The sequence below is a fragment of the Lepidochelys olivacea genome (assembly GCF_965140295.1).
Source record: "Lepidochelys olivacea isolate rLepOli2 genome assembly, chromosome: 3".
NCBI classification, from domain to species: domain Eukaryota; kingdom Metazoa; phylum Chordata; order Testudines; family Cheloniidae; genus Lepidochelys; species Lepidochelys olivacea.
Window position 1 is genome coordinate 4,534,118 of NC_140413.1, and position 21,509 is coordinate 4,555,626.

At 47.2% G+C, this 21,509-nt stretch overlaps 1 protein-coding gene across 1 annotated transcript; it reads right to left on the reverse strand.

The window, feature by feature from the left end:
• Positions 1-2,762: 2,762 nt before the first annotated feature.
• PBK (PDZ binding kinase) lies at positions 2,763-20,982 on the reverse strand. Its single transcript, XM_084623899.1, has 8 exons — positions 20,845-20,982; positions 18,907-18,983; positions 18,225-18,327; positions 17,536-17,678; positions 13,099-13,268; positions 11,880-12,009; positions 6,973-7,155; positions 2,763-3,153 (listed from the first exon to the last, which is right to left on the reverse strand). Exons 2-8 carry the CDS (start codon positions 18,962-18,964, stop codon positions 2,948-2,950), a joined length of 993 nt encoding a protein of 330 aa, XP_084480025.1. The 5' UTR covers positions 18,965-18,983; positions 20,845-20,982; the 3' UTR covers positions 2,763-2,947.
• Positions 20,983-21,509: the final 527 nt, after the last annotated feature.

Genomic DNA, 21,509 nt, shown 5'->3' on the forward strand with positions numbered 1-21,509 from the left:
CTATAAATATATTTGAGTGCAGTCCGACTACTCTTCCTGGCCCCTGCAAATTGAAATTGGCATGTATTTATTTCCCTCCAGATATAATCTTTCACTAGTTTTGAGGCATGGCTTGTTCTCTAAACTGATAATGCTATTACCAATATCTGTATTTTACTAAGGATGGTATGTCAGCCACTTCTCTTTGCTGCTGAGTCAGGTTTCTAAATGCAGTGGATTACTACTTTAGTTTCCTAGGATGTTAGCTAGGTGGACTGATTTGCTTAAGTGTCTTCAACTATTTTAACCTTTGTAAGCATACTGGGTTTTTTTTGCCCTGGCACAACCTGCTCATCAACTCTGATAAAACTCACCTGACTCATGGCCTTACAAGAGTACAAAATCTTTCTCCTTATGCTCTGGCTTTAATTTCTGTTTTGCTATCTTTGTTTTCCTTGTGTCCACTCCCCTTTCATTTTTGTTATGGCTACTAGCATATAATTAGTTTGCACTGAAGTAATTGGCCTACACTTGAAATGCTTGTCATTCTAGGTTCTTCACAGCCTGTTCTATACAGTTCTGTTAGAATGTACATGTGTACTTTGAAGTTGCATAACCAGGGAGTCCTCACCTTGTTACAAAGCTGTAGTCAAAAATCTACACAATTTGTTTCTAGCTCTGCTGACTAAAGATTCTTGAAAACAGTAACCACTGATGGGTCTGCAACTGTAGACAGCCCAATGAAGTATGAACTAACCTTCATTTAGTTGATTCTGAAACTTTTTTCTTTGAGGCCCCCCCAACATGCTATAAAAACTCAAAGGCCCACCTGTGCCACAACTGGTTTTTCTTCCAATAAAACCTAAGGCTGGCATTAGGGAGTAGCAAGCAGGGCACTTGCCCTTAGCCCCAGGCTATGTGGCTCAGATTGTGGCTTTCTTTCCTGGGCCCCAGTGAGCTTAATGCTAGCCCTGTTTCTGAGACCCCCTAAAACCTGCTCACAGCCCCCACCCCATTAAGAACTATTGGTAGATAGAGCACTTTAGGGTAAGGGATGTCTTACTGCTCATGGTGGTTTAAGTATGATTGCCTCTTAGTTAAAGATTGGGGGGGCTGCTCATGTTTTCCAGCTATCAGTAGCCTCCAAATGAGGCTTCTATGTCTCTTGCAGCCCATCAGTCCTATCTTGTCTGACTACCCTTTGCCTGGTTCCAGTAACACGAGGTGACTCTGCAGGCAAAGGCCAGAACTAGCTCCACCTCATTACCTCTACTAATTCCAACAATCCATAACAGTCTAAGGCAGGGGTTGGCAACCTTTCAGAAGTGGTGTGCCAAGTCTTCATTTATGCACTTTAAGGTTTCGCATGCCAGTAATACATTTTAATGTCCTTTTTTTAGAAGGTCTCTCTAAAAGTCTATATATTATATAACTAAACTATTGTTGTATGTACAGTAAACAAGGTTTTCAAAATGTTTAAGAAGCTTCATTTAAAATTAAAATGCTGATCTTATGCCACCGGCCCCCTGCCAGCCTGGGGTTCCATTCACCTAGGCCCGCAGCAGGCTGAGCGGGGCCTGCGGCCAGGACCCTGGCTGGCAAGGGGCCGGTGGCCAGGACTCCGGACCGGCAGCGGGCTGAGCTGCTCAGCCTGCTGCTGGTCTGGGGTTCAATCCACCAGCTCCTGCCAGCTAGGGTCCCGGCTGCCAGCTCCACTGAGCCTGCTGCTGGACTGGGATCCCAGCCCTGCCCACATAAAGTGGGTACCTACCATCTCCCTTCTCTTTCTCTCTCTGCACTGAGCTGAGGGGGGGAGTGCACTGAGCACAGGGCTGGGGTAGGAGGCTTGGGTATGGAGCGCTTACCTGGGCAGCTCCCATTTGGTGTGAGGGGTGCAGGTGGGAATGTGGGGGGGTGGGGTGCAGGAGCTCCCATTTGGTGCTCAGGGTGGGGGTGGGAATGTGGGGGGTGCAGGAGTCAGGGCTGGGGGCATGAGGGGGGTGCTGTAGTCAGGGCTGGGGGTGTGTGAGGGGGGTGCAGGAGTTAGGGCTGGGGGGTGGGCTGGGGTCACTCCCTGCCCTAAGGGGGTCACAGGAGGGGCCTGGAGGGAATATGCTCTGATTCCACCTCCTCTCCCCCTCCTCCCTGGAGCCGCTTCTCTGGCCATCAGCTGATGGGATCAGTGAGGGAGAGGAGGAGGGGCAGGAACCCAGCATACTGGGGGAGGGGGGGCAGAAAAGTAGCAGCCAGCCAGCAGGACCAAGCTTCTTCACCCTGCAGGAGGTAGGGGGGCAGAAAAGAGCAGGCTGGGGCAGGCAGGATTTTTAATGGCACACTGCTGCCTGCCGGGGTCCTGGCCTGGGTTTGGCAGCGGGCTGAGCGTGCCGTAGGTTACTGACCCCTGCTCTAAGGCAGTTAACACCTGAGCACTAAATCATGGGTTCTTAAAGCACTTTACAAAGTAGTACTCTGTCTTTTCCTCAGTTTACAAATGGGAAACTCAAGGCATACGTAATTAAGATCTCTCAACACATACTTGACAAAAAATAAGTCAAAGCTCCCACTCAGCGTACCTGACGGCAACAATACTTAAAATATGGTTCAAAAAAAGTTTACTGATTTGGACACAACTAGCTGCCAGATGAATGGACAGTGTGGAACTCTCAGCATTGCAGGAAGTCATGTACTTAAGTTACCTTACTGTTTATAAAAATGCCTGAAGTGTAATCGAGACAAGCACATGGTATTTAAAAAGATTAAAGTTCTTATGTCAAACACAGCTATCTTGTTACAAACCAATATTTTATTAAATCAAATTCACATCAGCACTATCTGTTTTAAGGAAGTGCTAGTTTTTTCTCAAATGCTTAATATTTGTTTAAAGCTACAGAATGCTATGAACTTATCCAGTGCAAAGGTTACTACTTAAAGAATTCCCCATCAGAATGCAGAGATATGAAATCATCAGTTACTGGTGATGCATGTCTTCCTCCAAGACTGCGACAATGTGTGCAGCAGCGGGGCGCTGCTTCGGGTCCTCACACGTGCAGATGGAAAACATTTCAATCACTTTCTGGTATGACTGGTCCAGCTCCTCCATGTTCAGTGGTGGCCTGGTGCCCAGAGCTGCGTAATACGCCTCATCATCAAAGTCCTCTTCATCAAATGTTGTTTCTGGCAAAGAACATTTAAAACAAGTCAGCAGCAGTAATTGGTAGTCTTAATTGGAAAGTGAATGCCACCTTCTCAAGGGCCATCCATCCATTTAACCCATGCAGTCTTTTCCGCCTCTGAATGGGGGTTTGAAGGGTAGGGAGCAGGAGAACCACGGAACTGGTCCTTTGAAGAGTTGCTTGTCATTCTAGAGCTAGAGTTCAGCACATGCTACCTTAGATCTTGTTTGTTTTGCTTACAAGCCCATGGATCATCTCACATGCGGCAACGCTTCAGAAGCAGCTGGGCCTCTGCCACTTTGGTTTGCTGATTCAGTCCCTTTGCATTTACAATCTACCACTTCAAACTATAATCAATCATTTGGTTTTCTAGACCCCTCAGAAAAAGCGCCAACTGTGGACCGTTGGGACAAATGCAAAAGCCTCCCTGCAGTTACCACGTCTAGATACTTGCCAGCAAGCCATGTTTCCTGTTGGAATCTCATTAAAACAGGAACACCCCCCCAAGTGATTATACAGCTGCATGGTTTATAGCCAGGGAGATTCTGAAGTATTTCCAGAGATTTTTAAATACCAATTTGTAATTTCCTTGTTTAATTTACATGTTTACTCTTATCCCACTGAAGTCGGTTTCAGTACTGCTATCAGCTTCATTAGGATCAGATTCTACCTGAATGAAATTTTCTGTTAGCTAAGGTGAAAGTTTAGTGATTTTTTAAAAATCTTTTTTTTAGTTGTCCAACTGTTAACTTTAAAGTCATATACTTCACTACTTCCCACAGGGTGTAACAGTCTTGGTCACACACCTGGTGTAGGCAAACCCTACTCCATCTTAAGAGGTGTGTTGAATGTCAGGATTAGGAAGCTCAGCGAGATGCCAACTGTGCTTATTTGTATGTCAATATGTTGACTGCTCTGGTACTTTGTGGAGATACTGGGGCTTGAGTTAGAGGAACAAAGAAAGCTCTAGGGTTGCTGCTGGACTGGCCAGCTTGTTTGAAGGCCAGAGCAAAGGGAGTCATAGAATCATAGACTTTAAGGTCAGAAGGGACCATTATGGTCTAGTCTGACCTCCTGCATAACGCAGTCCACAGAATCTCACCCACCTACTCCTGTAACAAACCTCTAACCTATGTCTGAGCTATTGAAGTCCTCAAATCATGGTGTAAAGACTTTGAGGTAGAGAGAATCATCCAGCAAGTGACTGGTGCCCAATGCTGCACAGGAAGGCGAAAACCCCCCAGGACCTCTGCCTTGGAGGAAAATTCCTTCCTGACCCCAAATATGGCCATCAGCTAAACCCTGAGCATGTGGGCAAGACTCACCAGCCAGACACCCAGGAAAGAATTCTCTGTAGTAACTCAGATCCCACCCCATCTAACATCCCATCACAGGCCATTGGGCATATCTACCGCTAATAGTTGAAGCTCAATTAATTGCCAAAATTAGGCTATCCCATCATATCATCCCTTCCATAAAAACTTATCAAGCTTAGTCTTGAAGCCAGATGTCTTTTGCCCCCACTGCTTCCCTTAGAAGGTTGTTCCAGAACTTCAGTCCTCTGATGGTTAGAAACTTCTCTATCAGACTTATTTTGGGAGGAGTTTCTACCTAGAATGACAGTTTTAGGATTCAAATTACATTGGTCGTATTTATATGGATTTTTTGGATAAAGTTACCACTCTCCTTAAAAAAAATAGTGAATTCAGTGCTGGCTTGACAGCCCTGGAGACTGAAACCTCCACGGATCCAGTACGGATACAGCATAGGAGTCAACAGCATATGCTTCTTCCACTCTGCCAACATGCCTCAAAAGTAACCTGGCAGGACCACTTCTAAAGGTAAGAGAAGGAGGGTGTCTCCAGAACCTACTCCCTCCTTAGTCTGTCTAGTCAGCCAACACGTTTCAGCGTCAGTACGGGCGGTGGGGTTTTGGCAACATGCATATATGTGCTCATAGATTGGCCTGATACCACCCAACCCTCTTCGCACAACTCACCAAAAGAGCCAGCTAGTTAAGGGCCAACTTCCGATCACTTCTGGCCTTGGCTGGAACTAAGGTGACAATCTAGGGATCCCAGGTTATCCCCTTATAACCCTACAGATTTCATCCCCAGTCACCCGCACCATCTAGTGCCCCCTTTCAAAGGGCCGTTTTGTTCTGTTTGAGGACCACTTTTTGGTGGAAGGAGGAGAGTACTGGCACTTGGGCCAGCCAGCGTCTAAAACAGCAGTCACGGATTAGTGAGGCTGTCCGACTTTTGTGCAGCAGAGACAAGGTGCCTGAATGGAGCAGCACTGGCCTTTTAACAAGGAAATGGAAATATCACTGCGCTATTACAATATAAGCCCTAACCCAAAAATGTAAAGCCAGGAGCTGTTTAAATGCTACTATAATAACGCACTGGCTGGGCCATCTGCAAGACTAAGTCTAGGAGCTGGACGACTGTTAGTTCAAGCAGGGGAGGCGGATGTTTTCAGATCTAGAGATCCTGGGGACACATTCACACTGTTCAACTAGGTTATGCATCTATTTTGGCTTCCGAGTCTGAGTAGTCCAATTGCCTCTGACGCCTTGTTGAGCTCAGTTTGCTGGGCTGGAGAAGAATGTTGTTATCCTTTGACTGTCATGCTGACCACATCACTTTGGTCCTAGTTAAACTGCAGCTACCCCCATGGTAGATCCCTTCCCCAATACAATTAAAACATGACTCAGTCTTGCAGTATAGATGGACCAGAATCATAATCTAAGCAACTTCACTTAGCTTTTAGCAGGGCCGTAGCATGATTCAGAAACGTGCTTTGGTCCTATCTACACTTCAAACGGGAACCATGTTGAGGGACTATCCAGTTGTAACTTGGTTCTCGTGCCAAGTTTAGTGTTGAGAGGAATTTGATAAGCAGCAGAATTTCAAGGGAGAATTCTCCTGCAGCTGTTTAACAAGCAGCTGGACTTCTTATGGGGCACGTCAGTATTTAAAATGATTAATTAGGCACATTTAACAACTCATTTGGATTTAAAAAGCCAAACAAACTTTAAAGCAGCTCAGCCACCTGCAAAACCATTGTGCACAGCAGCCAGGCACATGTTTTGCAGTAAGCCCCCTCCCCCCGAGTAGCTTTGAGTGCCTCTTCTGTGCTGCAACACGCTCCCGGCAAGGTGAGACAACCGGAAACTTACCAGCCAGGCAGTTCTCAGAAGCAAAAGAAAGGGTTAAAAAAAACAATCAGTGAGCAGAGAAAGGTCTTGGCTAACCTTTCCCCTCACTATTTCCTTATGTCCTCTTTCAATAGGCTATTTAAGTAGATGAACACAAGACAGTTTAATTGTTTTTCTAGTTGTATTGATAGCAGGTCATGATTGACACATGTCTTCGCTAGTGGATGTGCGTTAAAGAAACACTAAAGGCTTGTCTACCCTACCACTTTTGTCAGTATAACTTATGTCGCTCGGGGTGTGGAAAAAACAAAACAAAAAACCCACCCCTAGGTAATGTAAGTTACACCGACAGAAGCACCGGTGTGGGCAGCCCTTTGTTGGCAGGAGAGCTTCTCCTGACAACACAGCTATTGCCGCTTGTGGGGGTGGTTTTATTATGTCGACGGGAGAACTCTCCCGTTGGCACAGAGGAGTTACAGGAGCAATCCTACAGCGGTGCAACTGTAGGCTTGGTAGCGTAGACAAGCCCTAAGGCATCCCCTGCACATACAAATGTTCGACACAGTCAGTTCCACAATTGGGTAAATCCATCTTTAAGGGCAGCTTCCTGCAAGAGGTGCTTGATTTTAAGAGTTGGGACTGTAAGAAATAAAAGCTGACCTTCATCGTCGTCATCATCATCATCAGGCAGGTTCAGATGAGGTATGGAAAGGGTCATCATCTCCCACAGAGTCAGTCCAAAAGCAAAGATGTCCGCCTTATCAGTGATAACACCACCATCCTCCAGAGCTTCCTTAGGTTTCCATGGCTCCGTGCCAATGTAAAGTGCCTCCGGGTCACTCACTGAAGAGAAACAACACGTGACTCAAGCTATGTCCACACTAGGAAAAACGGTGTACTTAACATGTTAAACCATAACTGCCTCAACTACACTAGGATTTGAAGATGCGTTAGCTGAGCAAAGCAAACTCTAGGAGGAAGTGAGGGGTCACCATACCCTGCTAGTGTGTTAAAACTACGGCTTGACTTGTCCACACTAGGATTTTAACACAGTGTGTTAATTGTTAAAAACATTTTCTCCCCCTACTTAAGAAGAGGTCTTAAAATGAACAGAAAGAATCAAGTTTGAGGTGTGTCCCAACACCCAGTGATTAGATTCACACCTAAAGAACGCAGGAGGACTAAGCTACATACTGTAGAAAGGTAACATTTTGCACCAGCGCAGGGCCTGTACCCCATCATGCAGATATCCTGTTCTGTGCTGCAGATTTAAGTCAAGGATAATAAGCACCGAATATAGACTTCTACTAAAATCATGCACGTTTTAGGAACAACACAGGACATCACAAATAGAGTCCACTGCAAAGTCTGCCTGCTTGGCGCTATGAGGCATGGGTCTTAAGATCAACAGAATACTAGAAGCTCCACTTCAGGATTTAATACACTGAGGAGTTAGGATCATTTAGCATTTGGTCTGCTTGAACAGCATGACTAACAAACATGTTCTGAATGTGAATGATAATTGGGGATCATTTAAGAACACTTTACAAGATGCCCAAAAAGCAACAGTCAAAGAAGAAAGTTGTACTGTAAAATATAAATAAATATATATATAACAAATGGAAGAAAATGGAAGTTGACAGTAATACTATAAATCAGGAGGCAGGAATTGGAGAAAACTGATAAGGGAAGCAAAGGGACGCAAGGAGAAATCTATGACCAGCACAGTTAAAAACAATAAGGAATTTTTAAATATATTTAGGAACAAAAAGAATCCTAACAATAGATGGAAATGGTAGAATCATCAGTAATAATGTAGAAAAGCAGAAGTGTTCAATAAACATTTCTGTTCTGTATTTGGGGGAGGCGGGGGGGGAAACAGATAATGTAGTCTCATCAAATGGTGATAACACTCTTTTCATTCCACCAGTATCTCTAGAGGATGTTAGACATTTTAAAATAATCAGATTCAGTTAACAAACCCAAGAGTTTTAAGAGAGCTGGCTGAGGAGCTTGTTGGAGCGTTATTGTTGACTTTCAATAAATTCTGGGGGACTGGGAAAGTTCCAGAAGAAAGCTAATATTGTGCCAGTTCTTTAAAAAGGGTAAGGGGGAGGACCCAGGTAATTATAGACCCGTCAGCCTGACATCAATCCTGAGCAAGATAATGGAGCAGCTGATACAGGACTCCATTAGTTCTTTAATAAAGGAGAGTAATGTAATTAATGCCAATCAACATGGATTTATGGAAAAACCGTAGTTATCAAACTAACTTGATCTCTTTCTTTGATGAGTTTGGTTGATAAAGGTAATAGTGCTGACGTGATATACTTAGGCTTCTATAAGGCGCTTGACTTGGTACTGCACAAAATTTTGATTAAAACACTAGAATATAAAATGAACATGGCACATATTAAATGGATTAAAAAACTGGCTAGCTGATAGGTCTTAAAATGCAATTGTGAATAGGGAATCATCACTGAATGGGTGTGTTTCTAGTGGAGTGGCTCAGGGATCAGTTCTTGCTATTGCTATGCTATTTGACATTTTTATCAATGACCTGGAAGAAAACAAAATCACTGATAAAGTTTGCAGGTGACACAACCAAAGTCAGGGAAGTGGTAAATGAGCACAGGTCATCAATAATGAACGTGAGCAAACAGTGTGTATTTTAATATGGCTAAATGTAAATGTGTACCCCACAGAACAAAGACTGCAGGCCATACTTACAGGATGGGGGACTCTATCCTGGGAAGCAGTGACTCTGACAAAGATTTGGGGGTCCTGGTGGATAATCAGCTGAATACGAGCTCCCACTGTGACATTGTGGCCAAAAGAGCTAATGTAATCCTGGGATGCATAAAACAGGAGAATCTCTAGCAGGAGCAGAGAGGTTATTTGACCTCTGTATTTGACACTGGTGCAACCGCTGCTGGAATCCTGTGTCCAGTGCTGGTGCCCACAATTCAAGAAGGATGTTAATAAATTGGAGAGGGGTCGGAGAAGAGCCACAAGAAGGATTAAAGGATTAGAAACCTGCCTTGTAGTGACAGACTCAGAGAGCCCAATCTTAACAAAAGAGAAGTTTAAGGGGTGACTTGTTTATAGTCTGTAAGTATCTACATGGGGAACAAATATTTAATCATGGATGGGCTCTTCAATCTAGCAGAGAAAGGTCTAGAATCTCACCTTTGTGATTCGTGGGAACCTTATGCCGGCAGAGAGGCCTGGATTGGAATATGATCCTGAGGTGCAGCACCTGCGATCTATTACACTGATGAATCAACTCTACCTCTCCCAGTCAATCGACAAGAGTTCTATTAAAGCCAGAGGACAACGCCTCTGACAGAGTCCATTTCCCAGCTGTTGTCTGAAGGTGGCTGGGATGGAGGGATGAATTTACATCATGCCAGGTGACCCGCTGCTAGCAAGACAACGATTTACCTTTCTTTAATCCAGCAAAGGTTTATTACTGGTCAGTATGTTTTTAAAGTCTCCAAGAGCTCCTAGTTAATCTTATAAAGAGTCGAAAAAATGTCGGTATCTGACTGAATAAGGAGACCCAGTCACTGACTTGATGCCCGCTCGCTCCTGCAGAAGAGATTTTGGTGCAGCAGGTTGCTTTTTAGTGAAGCCAGCGTGCTGAGCTGTACGCTGATGCTCCAGCAAGCAGTGGCTTCGGCACACTTTCCCCATTGCCTAATAATTCACTGAGCTATCAGAAGGCTCACAGCTGCTCGAGAAACATTACACTTGTGCTGCAAGGCTGATCTTCAGAAGTATCTGGCACTAATGAGAAATTAATGTTAGAATCCTTATCACTTTGTAGACCATCATTCTTTAATTCTTGGATACCCCACGGCGAAGGCTACGGGTATTTTTAATAAAAAGTCATGGACAGGTCACGGGCAGTAAACAAAAATTCACGGCCCATAACCAATCCATGACTTGTATTATATACCCCTAACTAAATCTTGGGCAGTGGCGTGGCCTGGGTGCCCTGGGGGTGAATGGCCCGGGGGGCGCCGTGGGTGCTCTGGGGGGAGCAGCCCAGGACCCCTGCTGGTGCTGGGGGAGCAGGCTGCAGCATGCGGCCTGGCACCCCTGCTGGTGCTGGGGGGGAGGAGGAGGTTTGGCAGGCCCCTTATCTGGCTCCTTATGGCTCCCCCCTGGGCAAAGGTGTGGCCAGATGGCTCCATATGCTGCCTCCACCCCAAGCGCTAGCTCTGCAGCTCCCATTAGCCAGGAACCGCGGCCAATGGGAGCTGTGGGGTCAGTGCCTGAGGGCAGAGGCAGCCAGCGGAGAGACGTTTGCTAGGAGCGGAGGGAGGGACAGGTGGCTGCTTCTGGGGAGCCCCCCGAGGTAAGCACCGCCCAGAGCCTTCACCCCCAGCCCTGAGCCTCCTCCCACACCCAAACTCCTGCTGCTGCTGAGGGGGGCTGAGGTGGCCCAAGATTGCCCCAGCAGCAGCTGGCCCAGGGGCTGCCTGAGCTGGCAGCCCCTGGGCCAGCTGCACCGGCCGCTGCAGAAGTCACGGAGGTCCTGGAATCCGTGATTTCCGTGACAAACTTGCAGCTTTACCTATGGATAAGGACTCAGTGTCCTTTTTTGGCCAGTTGGATATTGTCTCCATGTGACACACCACAAGACTTCACTCAGAGCTGGGCTGAAGGTTCTTCTAATCTAGAGGACTTGTTCTTTGCAGTCACCCCATAATTTAATGTGTTTAACTACCCTCCGCACTGGGAGATCTTTCCTGTGGCCCTATCCCCTCCCGGCTCCAAAGCCCATTTTGTCATGGCAACATTCCCTTCTCTTCCCTTATAAAATGAAAGAGTTACTAATAAAAATCTAATAGTGCAGCTTCATACATCAGTCAGCTGGTGCAAACCCAAGCACTGGGGAAAGAAACAGAGGGGGAAGTGATTTTGTAATTAACCCAAACACATTCCTGCTTTTGACAGCTATACCAACAGGCCATTAGACATCTGCTTCTTGTTGTAGTTAAGTAAAACATTGATAATTTTCACAATTGGCTCAGGCTGGTCTCCAGAACTATGAAATAGAAGGTTAATTTACTTAACTCTCAAGCAGGAGTTAAGGTTTCCCCACAGCCAGATGCCAGTTCAAAATCTGTTAGGCCTAATCCAGTGTTCCTTGTACACTGGAACTCCATTGCACGTTAAGGTGAGTTCGGGGGTCCAAGAAATGCAATATGGGGCCCTTTGGGGTAACATGGAAGTTTCTTGCATTTATGCAGTACCATTCACCTGGAAGGCACTTAAACTATAAGAAGCACCTCCACTGAAATGCAGCCATCTCTGGGGCAAAGAGTAGCAACCACATGGCATAGAGCCAGGGACGGAAACTGCATCCTTGCACAGCAAACTCCTTTTATGAAAACACAATGGGATCTTTAATGTCTACACAGAGCAGACACCACCTCAGTTTAGACCAGTAGGTCATCCTTGCCCCTTCCAGGTCAAAAGCTAGCTTTAGTTTTCTGGTCCCGGACACCCATAGTGTCCAGATGACTGGAGCAGTCCAAGCTGACAGCCCCACATACCAGTCATGTTTTCATCCAGTGGCAGGGACACTCCCACATCGCAGATTTTTATCGACTCAAAGTCACCTTTAATGACAACGTTAGAAGACTTGATGTCTCCGTGGAGCAGTTTCTTATCGTTATGCAGATACTGCAAGGCAGAAAAAGGAACAAATAACATCCCACTCACAGATGAGAAGCAATAAACAGAGAAAGAGGCTATTTTAAAACAGGTTTGGGCAGTGAAGCATCATCATATTATTATTTAACATTCATACTGCAGAGTCATCTTACGGTTTCAGTTGTGCTAGGTCCAACAGTCCCTGCCCCAAAGAATCTACTAATCTAGAAGACATGACATATCAGATGAATGAGACAAACAAGCAGACTTCAATGGAGCGATGCGGATTTACACGAGCAGAGAATCTAGCCCAACATTTTTACATTGCTACTGTGACACTAACAACAATGCGAGAACTATCACTGAAAAGGCTGTTCCATGCAACCTTCCATTTTCATGGCTTATAACTAAGGCTACGTTTTAGTCCCGGGTATTTTTAGTAAAAGTCACAGACAGGTCACGGGCTGTAAACAAAAATTCACAGCCTGTGACCTGTCCGTGACTTTTACTAAAAATATCAGTGAATAAAACTGCCCAGGGGCCCTGCAGGTGGTAGGGGAGAGCGATACAGCTGCTTTTTTCTTTCTTATGCCTCTCTTTGAGTACCCCTCCAGTATCTTCAGGACCAAACCCCTCAGCCTCCCGGTCAGATTATCTGCCCATCCCACCTACCCACAACGTCTGCTGGTGCCAGAGCTCCTTTATTGGCTGCCAGCATGAGGCTGAGGGTGGACTCTAGCAGCTAGCAAGAAGGAAAAGGGGGTGATTCCGAAAGGAATGGAAAAGTGTGAGTAAGCCAGTGGGGGCCCGTATTAACAAAAACAAAGTTGAATCACTTATTGTGTTACTTTCACTGTAAGCTGTTTGGGGCAGGGACTATCGTTTTGTTCCATGTTTGTACAGCACCTCGCACAATGGGATTGTGGTCTCTTTGGTCTCAAGATCACGTTCCACGAAACCAGAGTGGCACCTTAACAAGGACTTGTGGCATCTGCAAACCACGCGCCGATACTAGTGCAGCATCCTTTGGATTCTCTCAGGTTGAGTTACTGGGAAAATAAAGTATCACCCCTGTATACAGCTCTGCCATGAAACAGCTAATATCACTAGAAAACATACCTTCAACCCTCTTGCCATGTTCAAGGCAACTTTGAGAATTGTAGCAGGAGGAAAAGGGCCCTGATGTTTTGTATTTCTCTCTTCAATTAAGTCATTGAGAGATTTTTCTCCTCCGTATTCCATAGCAAGGCACATGCTTCCATCGTTGGCCTGAGTAAATGCACGGTATCCTTAAAACAATTAGAGATGTAATCTGTTTTTAGGGGACCAGAAGAGGCAATATCTGCAGAAGAGGCATTTTACGCATATGCTTAGTAGCACAATTTGACAGCAGAGTCTCACTAATTCACAATGATATTTAGGCCACCCATCATTACGGAATTTTGTGAATAAGTAAACAAACAATATCAAAGTGAAAAGGAGGACTTGTGGCACCTTAGAGACTAACCAATTTATTAGAGCATAAGCTTTCGTGAGCTACAGCTCACTTCCTCAGATGCATATCGTGGAAACTGCAGCAGGCTTTATATATACACAGAGAATATGAAACAATACCTATTCCCACCCCACTGTCCTGCTGGTAATAGCTTATCTAAAGTGATTTCCAGCACAAATCCAGGTTTTCTCACCCTCCACCCCCCCACACAAATTCACTCTCCTGCTGGTGATAGCCCATCCAAAGTGACAACTCTTTACACAATGTGCATGACAATCAAGCTGGGCTATTTCCTGCATAAATCCAGGTTCTCACATCCCCCCCACCCCCATACACACACAAACTCACTCTCCTGCTGGTAATAGCTCATCCAAACTGACCACTCTTCAAGTTAAAATCCAAGTTAAACCAGAACATCTGGGGGGGGGGGGGGGGGGTAGGAAAAAACAAGAGGAAACAGGCTACCTTGCATAATGACTTAGCCACTCCAAGTCTCTATTTAAGCCTAAATTAATAGTATCCAATTTGCAAATGAATTCCAATTCAGCAGTTTCTCGCTGGAGTCTGGATTTGAAGTTTTTTTGTTTTAAGATAGCGACCTTCATGTCCGTGATCGCGTGACCAGAGAGATTGAAGTGTTCTCCGACTGGTTTATGAATGTTATAATTCTTGACATCTGATTTGTGTCCATTTATTCTTTTACGTAGAGACTGTCCAGTTTGACCAATGTACATGGCAGAGGGGCATTGCTGGCACATGATGGCATATATCACATTGGTGGATGTGCAGGTGAACGAGCCTCTGATAGTGTGGCTGATGTTATTAGGCCCTGTGATGGTGTCCCCTGAATAGATATGTGGGCACAGTTGGCAACGGGCTTTGTTGCAAGGATAAGTTCCTGGGTTAGTGGTTCTGTTGTGTGGTATGTGGTTGTTGGTGAGTATTTGCTTCAGGTTGCGGGGCTGTCTGTAGGCAAGGACTGGCCTGTCTCCCAAGATTTGTGAGAGCGTTGGGTCATCCTTTAGGATAGGTTGTAGATCCTTAATAATGCGTTGGAGGGGTTTTAGTTGGGGGCTGAAGGTGACGGCTAGTGGCATTCTGTTATTTTCTTTGTTAGGCCTGTCCTGTAGTAGGTAACTTACATGACAAACTCATGAGAACCTGGATTTATGCAGGAAATAGCCCAGCTTGATTGTCATGCACATTGTGTAAAGAGTTGTCACTTTGGATGGGCTATCACCAGCAGGAGAGTGAATTTGTGTGGGGGGGTGGAGGGTGAGAAAACCTGGATTTGTGCTGGAAATCACTTTAGATAAGCTATTACCAGCAGGACAGTGGGGTGGGAATAGGTATTGTTTCATATTCTCTGTGTATATATAAAGCCTGCTGCAGTTTCCACGATATGCATCTGAGGAAGTGAGCTGTAGCTCACGAAAGCTTATGCTCTAATAAATTGGTTAGTCTCTAAGGTGCCACAAGTCCTCCTTTTCTTTTTGCGAATACAGACTAACATGGCTGTTACTCTGAAATATCAAAGTGTTCACAGTTACAGCTGTATAACTGTAATGACCACAACTTCTGTGACACCTTTAGCCTGATCAGCGCTAGGGTTTCTCCCCAAAAATTCTAACTGGTTTTAACAACAGTTTCAACAAAACCAATTTTAAAACCATTTGGAGCCATAATATAAGCCAGGTTTCAGGCAGCCTGGACCATTTGAAACTGGTTTAGGCCACCTGGAGCCTGCTCTACATTACAACTCCAACCCATTTAAAATTCAAATTAACTGACCTGGGAAAACCAGTTAAGAGTTTTTGGGAAAATTTTCACAGCACATACCGGCCTTCAGGTTTTTTCCATATAAAGCCACAGGCCAAGTTTTCCAGAAATGGGTGCCCAACTTGAGACATTTTAGGGAGAGGTGTCTAATTTTCAGAAAGTGCTGAGTGCCTCTGCACTGAAATCAGACTCATTTACAGTGTCTCAAACTGGACACCTAAAACTTGAGGCACGCAAAAATCATTAGCCCCTTTTGACAGTCTTGGCCATGGCATTTGACTATGTTCAATAGAATGGCGCATGGGGTTTTAAAATGGTTTCAGCATTTAATAAATGGTTTAGACTATTTTATTGTAAGTTAAAGGATAATTAGTTGACTTCACATAATTTCCCAGGATAAACTCCCTGATATTAACATATTATGTTATGACTTTGCAAATTTCTCCCCAACTAAAAAGATGACACTTGCGTTTTTGCATGATTTTTCCCATTGTATAACGGACAAATAATCATGTACGTGTTCTGTAGTACATTTTGCAAAAGCAATGAAATCTTTGCAATATGAAACCTCAATACAATGTTCTTGGCCATTGAATTCTTGTTGAGAAGGGAGAACACTCATCATTTGGGGGGATATAAATTGATAAAATTCTCCTGGAGCACTTAAGATGTTTTCATTTTTGCTAGAAATACCATGATTTTTTTTTAAAATGTACAGTAAAGAAAAAAGCTAAATCAACTGCTGATTTCAGTGACAAAGGTAATAATCCCAGAGATTAATGATATATTACGGTAGTAACCAAAACTTCACTGAATATACCATGGTTTCACAAACTATTACTAACACTGAAAGTCAAGAATTTTTATAGAAGCTGTTTTCAAGAGGTTCTAGACTTTCCATAACTCAGGAACTGGCTTATTTTGCATACATTAATTCATTTTATTATTATTAATGAGCGCACAGCATCAAAGATCCAGTAAAGAGCTGGACTGAACAAGCTACCAGAATGCCTGTGTCTGCTTACAAAGTATTTAGAGCGCAATCTTTGGCAGTAACCACTTTTTGTACTTGATGCTGTGCTCATTTCTGTTTGTCTGCTTTTTGAAATGTCAAGTTTGGCATTTTATTCAGTGTGTTAATGACATCACCCCAGATATCAATAAAAGATTTCTAGCACCCTACACTGGACACATTCTAATATGTTGTCACTATTCCCTCAGGTCCTGAACCTATAAATACTGGCACATACTTAATTTTGTGCATGTGAGAAGTCTAATTGTAGTCATTGCGAAAAATCATATAAGTGTAGGGCTGGAAGGGATGTTGACAGGTCACCTAGTCCAGTCCCTTGTGCTGAGGCAGGACCAAGTATACCCATATAGTAAAGTTAAACTTGTGTAAGTGTTTGTAGGATCTGGGCACTGAAGGGAGTCTACAGGATGCCAGCAGGCAATCTGAATCAAGTTGCAGTGGGGGAGGTTTAGATTGGATATTAGGAAAAACTTTTTCACTAAGAGGGTGGTGAAACACTGGAATGCGTTACCTAGGGGGTGGTAGAATCTCCTTCCTTAGAGGTTTTTAAGGTCAGGCTTGACAAAGCCCTGGCTGGGATGATTTAACTGGGAATTGGTCCTGCTTTGAGCAGGGGGTTGGACTAGATGACCTTCTGGGGTCCCTTCCAACCCTGATATTCTATGATTCTATGAATCTTTGCAAGGCTGCTCTGGGATAAGCCTAGCATGCCTGCGAATAAGATCTCCGGTTCATTCCTCTCCTGTGGGGACAGAAAGAGAGCGACTCTACAATGCTTTGATAACCCACATGCTAGAAGTGGGATATTGAGGTATTTCTGAATTCTCCTTCATGGCAGCACCAGTACGCTGGCCAGAATTAGATCTTTTAAGGTTACGCTTAATGTTACACAGAGAGTTACATGACCTGTTAAGCCAAATCGATAGATTTGGAACTCTATACACGGCCAAGGTAATACCTGATGGAGGAAGAAACTAGTTGCAGTGTGACCATGTCAGCTGGTGGATAGAGAGGAATGAAGGGAGAGTTGGAGGGGCCAGTACATTTGTAATCTCTATGGAATGTAGGGGTCAGGGGATATGCACATGCACCCTCTGCTGCTCAAACAAGGTCCAGGGCCATTTGTACCCTCCCCCCCGGCTCTGGGAAGGTAACATCAGGAAGGAGACACCTGTCTTACTAAGCCTCAGAGATGGCTCCAATAGTTACATTTGCAAATTAAGCATCTTAAGTTGTGTCTGAAACTTACCTACAATGTTTGGGTGCTGAAGGTTTTTCAGAATCTTGGCTTCTTCATTCAGCCTCTGTTGATATATATTTTGCTGCTTATTGTCACATTTTGGATTAATTTTCTTCACAGCCCATGGGGAACGAGACAAGCCTTTAGGAGATCTGTATGGAAAAAATTCGCTCTGTTAGCAAATGAAGCATCGTCCCATCCATATTTGACATCAGTGATGAAAGATCTATCACAGGCATCTATTCAGTGTTGGCCAAGAGTAACATTCACATAATGATGGATGTACAATTAATTTGTGGAATTAAACAGTAAACCTAAAACTATGAAATTAATTTTGCCAACTTAATAATAAATCATACACTGCACAGCACAGAGTTCGAATTTCTACTACAGTCATATATTATATCAACCTCAGAGGAACTCCAGCAGTGTGGGGTAATCCCAGCAAAGTCTCCAAGAATTAATGAGCCATGAAGACTGAGCTAGTAGTGATGACTCCAGTTTAGGTTTAAGGCATACTGATAAGGCCGTATGGGGCATCTTGTGTACACAAGCTGTGGATAGATTTCAGTTTCCAAGACAGGCAAGCCAGCATCTTTCATCAGCACAGAAGTCTCTTTAAAAAATCTATCCTAGCAGTATATGATCTAAAGTCCCAGGTAATGGCCACCCTATCCTGTTTATGTTCTTACACTTACCTTTTCATAAGGTAAACATTTACTCCAGTTCCATATCCAAGCTTCTGCATGAAAGGAGAGGCTGGAATTACTACAGAAGCTGAAGGTCCGCATGGCCCATTGTCTAAAAACACAAACCAAGAAAAAAATCATTCCATTTCTTTAGCACCTTCCATCTGAAGATCTCAAAGCTCTTGCTACAAGCATTTTTGACTACAACTGTACTTGGAGCTTTGTATGGAAGAGAGGTAGATGAGATTTAGTTTTTTTTAAAAAAAAAGCGCTTAACAAACCTCCTCTTCTTTGATTAGACTTCAGGAAACCATCCAAATATGTATGCGTCATACCATCCTTGGTGTACATCTCAATGGAAATCTTTAATAAAACTTCACATGGAGTTTTATTTTCCCAGTCATTTAAAGTCTGATCTCAAAACAAACTTATTTTTCTCTCACTTTCAAATCCACATTGTAATGGTCATGTTTATAAATAGTCACTCTAACAGGACATGATCAGCACTATCTTGTTTATTAGGCAACTACAACCGCACCACCACTAGCTTTGTATTGTGAAACACTGGACCCAGACATAATCTGACTAAAAAACTTCAGCATTGATTATACTTCAGTGGAAGTGTTTTAGGGGATAAAATTAACCCTATTCTACAATAGTTAACCAGAGGCCATATTTGAATACAACTTACCAGATTTCTTCCTATTAATTATTTTGTTAGGAGTCTTGAAGGCAGTTGCTGTTTCCATTGTGGATAATTGTCCTGAGCTTTATGACACAAGAGAGTTGCAATTTACATTAGATCTGCCTGCAATGTATTTCTCCGGTGCAGAACATCATCTATCTATCTCCTACCATACCTTTAAGCACAGTCTATAATTCATACTAATTAGCACATTCTATAAATATGTGCTGTAGATTTTGTCCTGAACTTAAGGGAAACCTGAACCGACACTGCAACCCAGGTCAGAGCTTTCTAGCTGCCCTAACAAGTTGTTTGCAGTGTTGTTTTAGCCATGCGGCCCCGGGATATTAGAAAGACAAGGTGGGGGAGGTAATAGCTTTCATCAGACCAGCTTCTGTTGGTGAGAAAGACAAGCTTGAGAGTGTGCATAGACAGAGCTCTCCCAGGCTCAGGTGGATCAGACGGGACACAGGACTCCTGGGTCCCCTGCCCCGCTGGAGTGGATGGGAGGAGTGGGGGGAAAGCACACAGGACTCCTGGGTCCCCTCCCCGGCTCCGGGGGATGCGGGGGGCCACACAGGACTCCTGGGTCCACTCCCCGGCTCCGGGGGATGCGGGGGGCCACACAGGACTCCTGGGTCCACTCCCCGGCTCCGGGGGATGCGGGGGGCCACACAGGACTCCTGGGTCCACTCCCCAGCTCAGGGGGATGCGGGGGGGGGGAAGCACAGGACTCCTGGGTCCCCTCCCCGGCTCCGGGGGATGCGGGGGGCCACACAGGACTCCTGGGTCCCCTCCCCAGCTCAGGGGGATGCGGGGGGCCACACAGGACTCCTGGGTCCCCTCCCCAGCTCAGGGGGATGCGGGGGGCCACACAGGACTCCTGGGTCCCCTCCCCAGCTCAGGGGGATGCGGGGGGGGGGAAGCACAGGACTCCTGGGTCCCCTCCCCGGCTCCGGGGGATGCGGGGGGGGGGGAAGCACAGGACTCCTGGGTCCCCTCCCCGGCTCCGGGGGGGGGGGGGAAGCACAGGACTCCTGGGTCCCCTCCCCGGCTCCGGGGGATGCGGGGGGGGGGGGGAAGCACAGGACTCCTGGGTCCCGGCTCCGGGGGATGCGGGGGCGGGGGGGAAGCACAGGACTCCTGGGTCCCCTCCCCGGCTCCGGGGGATGCGGGGGGGGGGGGAAAGCACAGGACTCCTGGGTCCCCTCCCCGGCTCCGGGGGATGCGGGGGGGGGGGAAGCACAGGACTCCTGGGTCCCCTCCCCGGCTCCGGGGGATGCGGGGGGGGGGGGGAAGCACAGGACTCCTGGGTCCCCTCCCCGGCTCCGGGGGATGCGGGTGGGGGGAAGCACAGGACTCCTGGGTCCCCTCCCCGGCTCCGGGGGATACGGGGGGGGGGAAGCACAGGACTCCTGGGTCCCCTCACCAGCTCAGGGGGATGCGGGGGGGGGGGAAGCACAGGACTCCTGGGTCCCCTCCCCGGCTCCGGGGGATGCGGGGGGCCACACAGGACTCCTGGGTCCACTCCCCAGCTCAGGGGGATGCGGGGGGGGGGGGAAGCACAGGACTCCTGGGTCCCCTCCCCAGCTCAGGGGGATGCGGGGGGGGGGGAAGCACAGGACTCCTGGGTCCCCTCCCCAGCTCAGGGGGATGCGGGGGGGGGGGGAAGCACAGGACTCCTGGGTCCACTCCCCAGCTCAGGGGGATGCGGGGGGGGGGGGAAGCACAGGACTCCTGGGTCCCCTCCCCAGCTCAGGGGGATGCGGGGGGGGGGGGAAGCACAGGACTCCTGGGTCCCCTCCCCGGCTCAGGGGGATGCGGGGGGGGGGGGAAGCACAGGACTCCTGGGTCCCCTCCCCGGCTCCGGGGGATGCGGGGGGGGGAGCACAGGACTCCTGGGTCCCCTCCCCCAGGGGGGAGGGGCGAATCCCGGCCCGTTACCTGCCGCGGCTCCGTTCACTGCTCAAACCGCTGCCATTTGAATCCGCGCGCGCTGATCCCAGAGCCGCCCCCCCCACGCGGCTACGGCGGCCGCGCGGCCCAAACAGGGTCGGCCGGGAGCGTGCGACAGGAGGGGCGGGGCGCGGAGCGCGAGGGGGCGGGCCCATTGGGGTGGGCGGAGCCACGGGACAGGGGGGAGGGGGGCGTGTGTCAGCCGCCACGGGGCTCCTGGAAGGGGCGGGGACCCATCGCTCCCCCGGGGGGGGGGCTGGGAGAGCAGGGGCCCAATCCCCGGGGGGGGGCTGGGAGAGCAGGGGCCCAATTCCCGGGGGGGGAGCTGGGAGAGCAGGGGCCCAATGCCCGGGGGGGGGAGCTGGGAGAGCAGGGGCCCAATCCCCGGGGGGGGGCTGGGAGAGCAGGGGCCCAATCCCCGGGGGGGGGCTGGGAGAGCAGGGGCCCAATCCCTGGGGGGGGCCTGGGAGAGCAGGGGCCCAATCCCTGGGGGGGGGGCTGGGAGAGCAGGGGCCCAATCCCCGGGGGGGGGGCTGGGAGAGCAGGGGCCCAATCCCTGGGGGGGGAGCTGGGAGAGCAGGGGCCCAATCCCGGGGGGGGGAGCTGGGAGAGCAGGGGCCCAATCCCGGGGGGGGGGAGCTGGGAGAGCAGGG

What these genes read in the sequence shown, in the direction of transcription:
- PBK (XM_084623899.1), bottom strand. Translation starts at nt 18,964, where the DNA reads ATGGAAACAGCAACTGCCTTCAAGACTCCTAACAAAATAATTAATAGG. An exon ending in TCAGCACCCAAACATTGTAG is followed by an intron (nt 13,269 to 17,535) that starts GTAAGTTTCAGA and finishes AATTGTTTTAAG; the next exon opens with GATACCGTGCATTTACTCAG. An exon ending in TGATGATGACGACGATGAAG is followed by an intron (nt 3,154 to 6,972) that starts GTCAGCTTTTAT and finishes GTTCTTTGCCAG; the next exon opens with AAACAACATTTGATGAAGAG.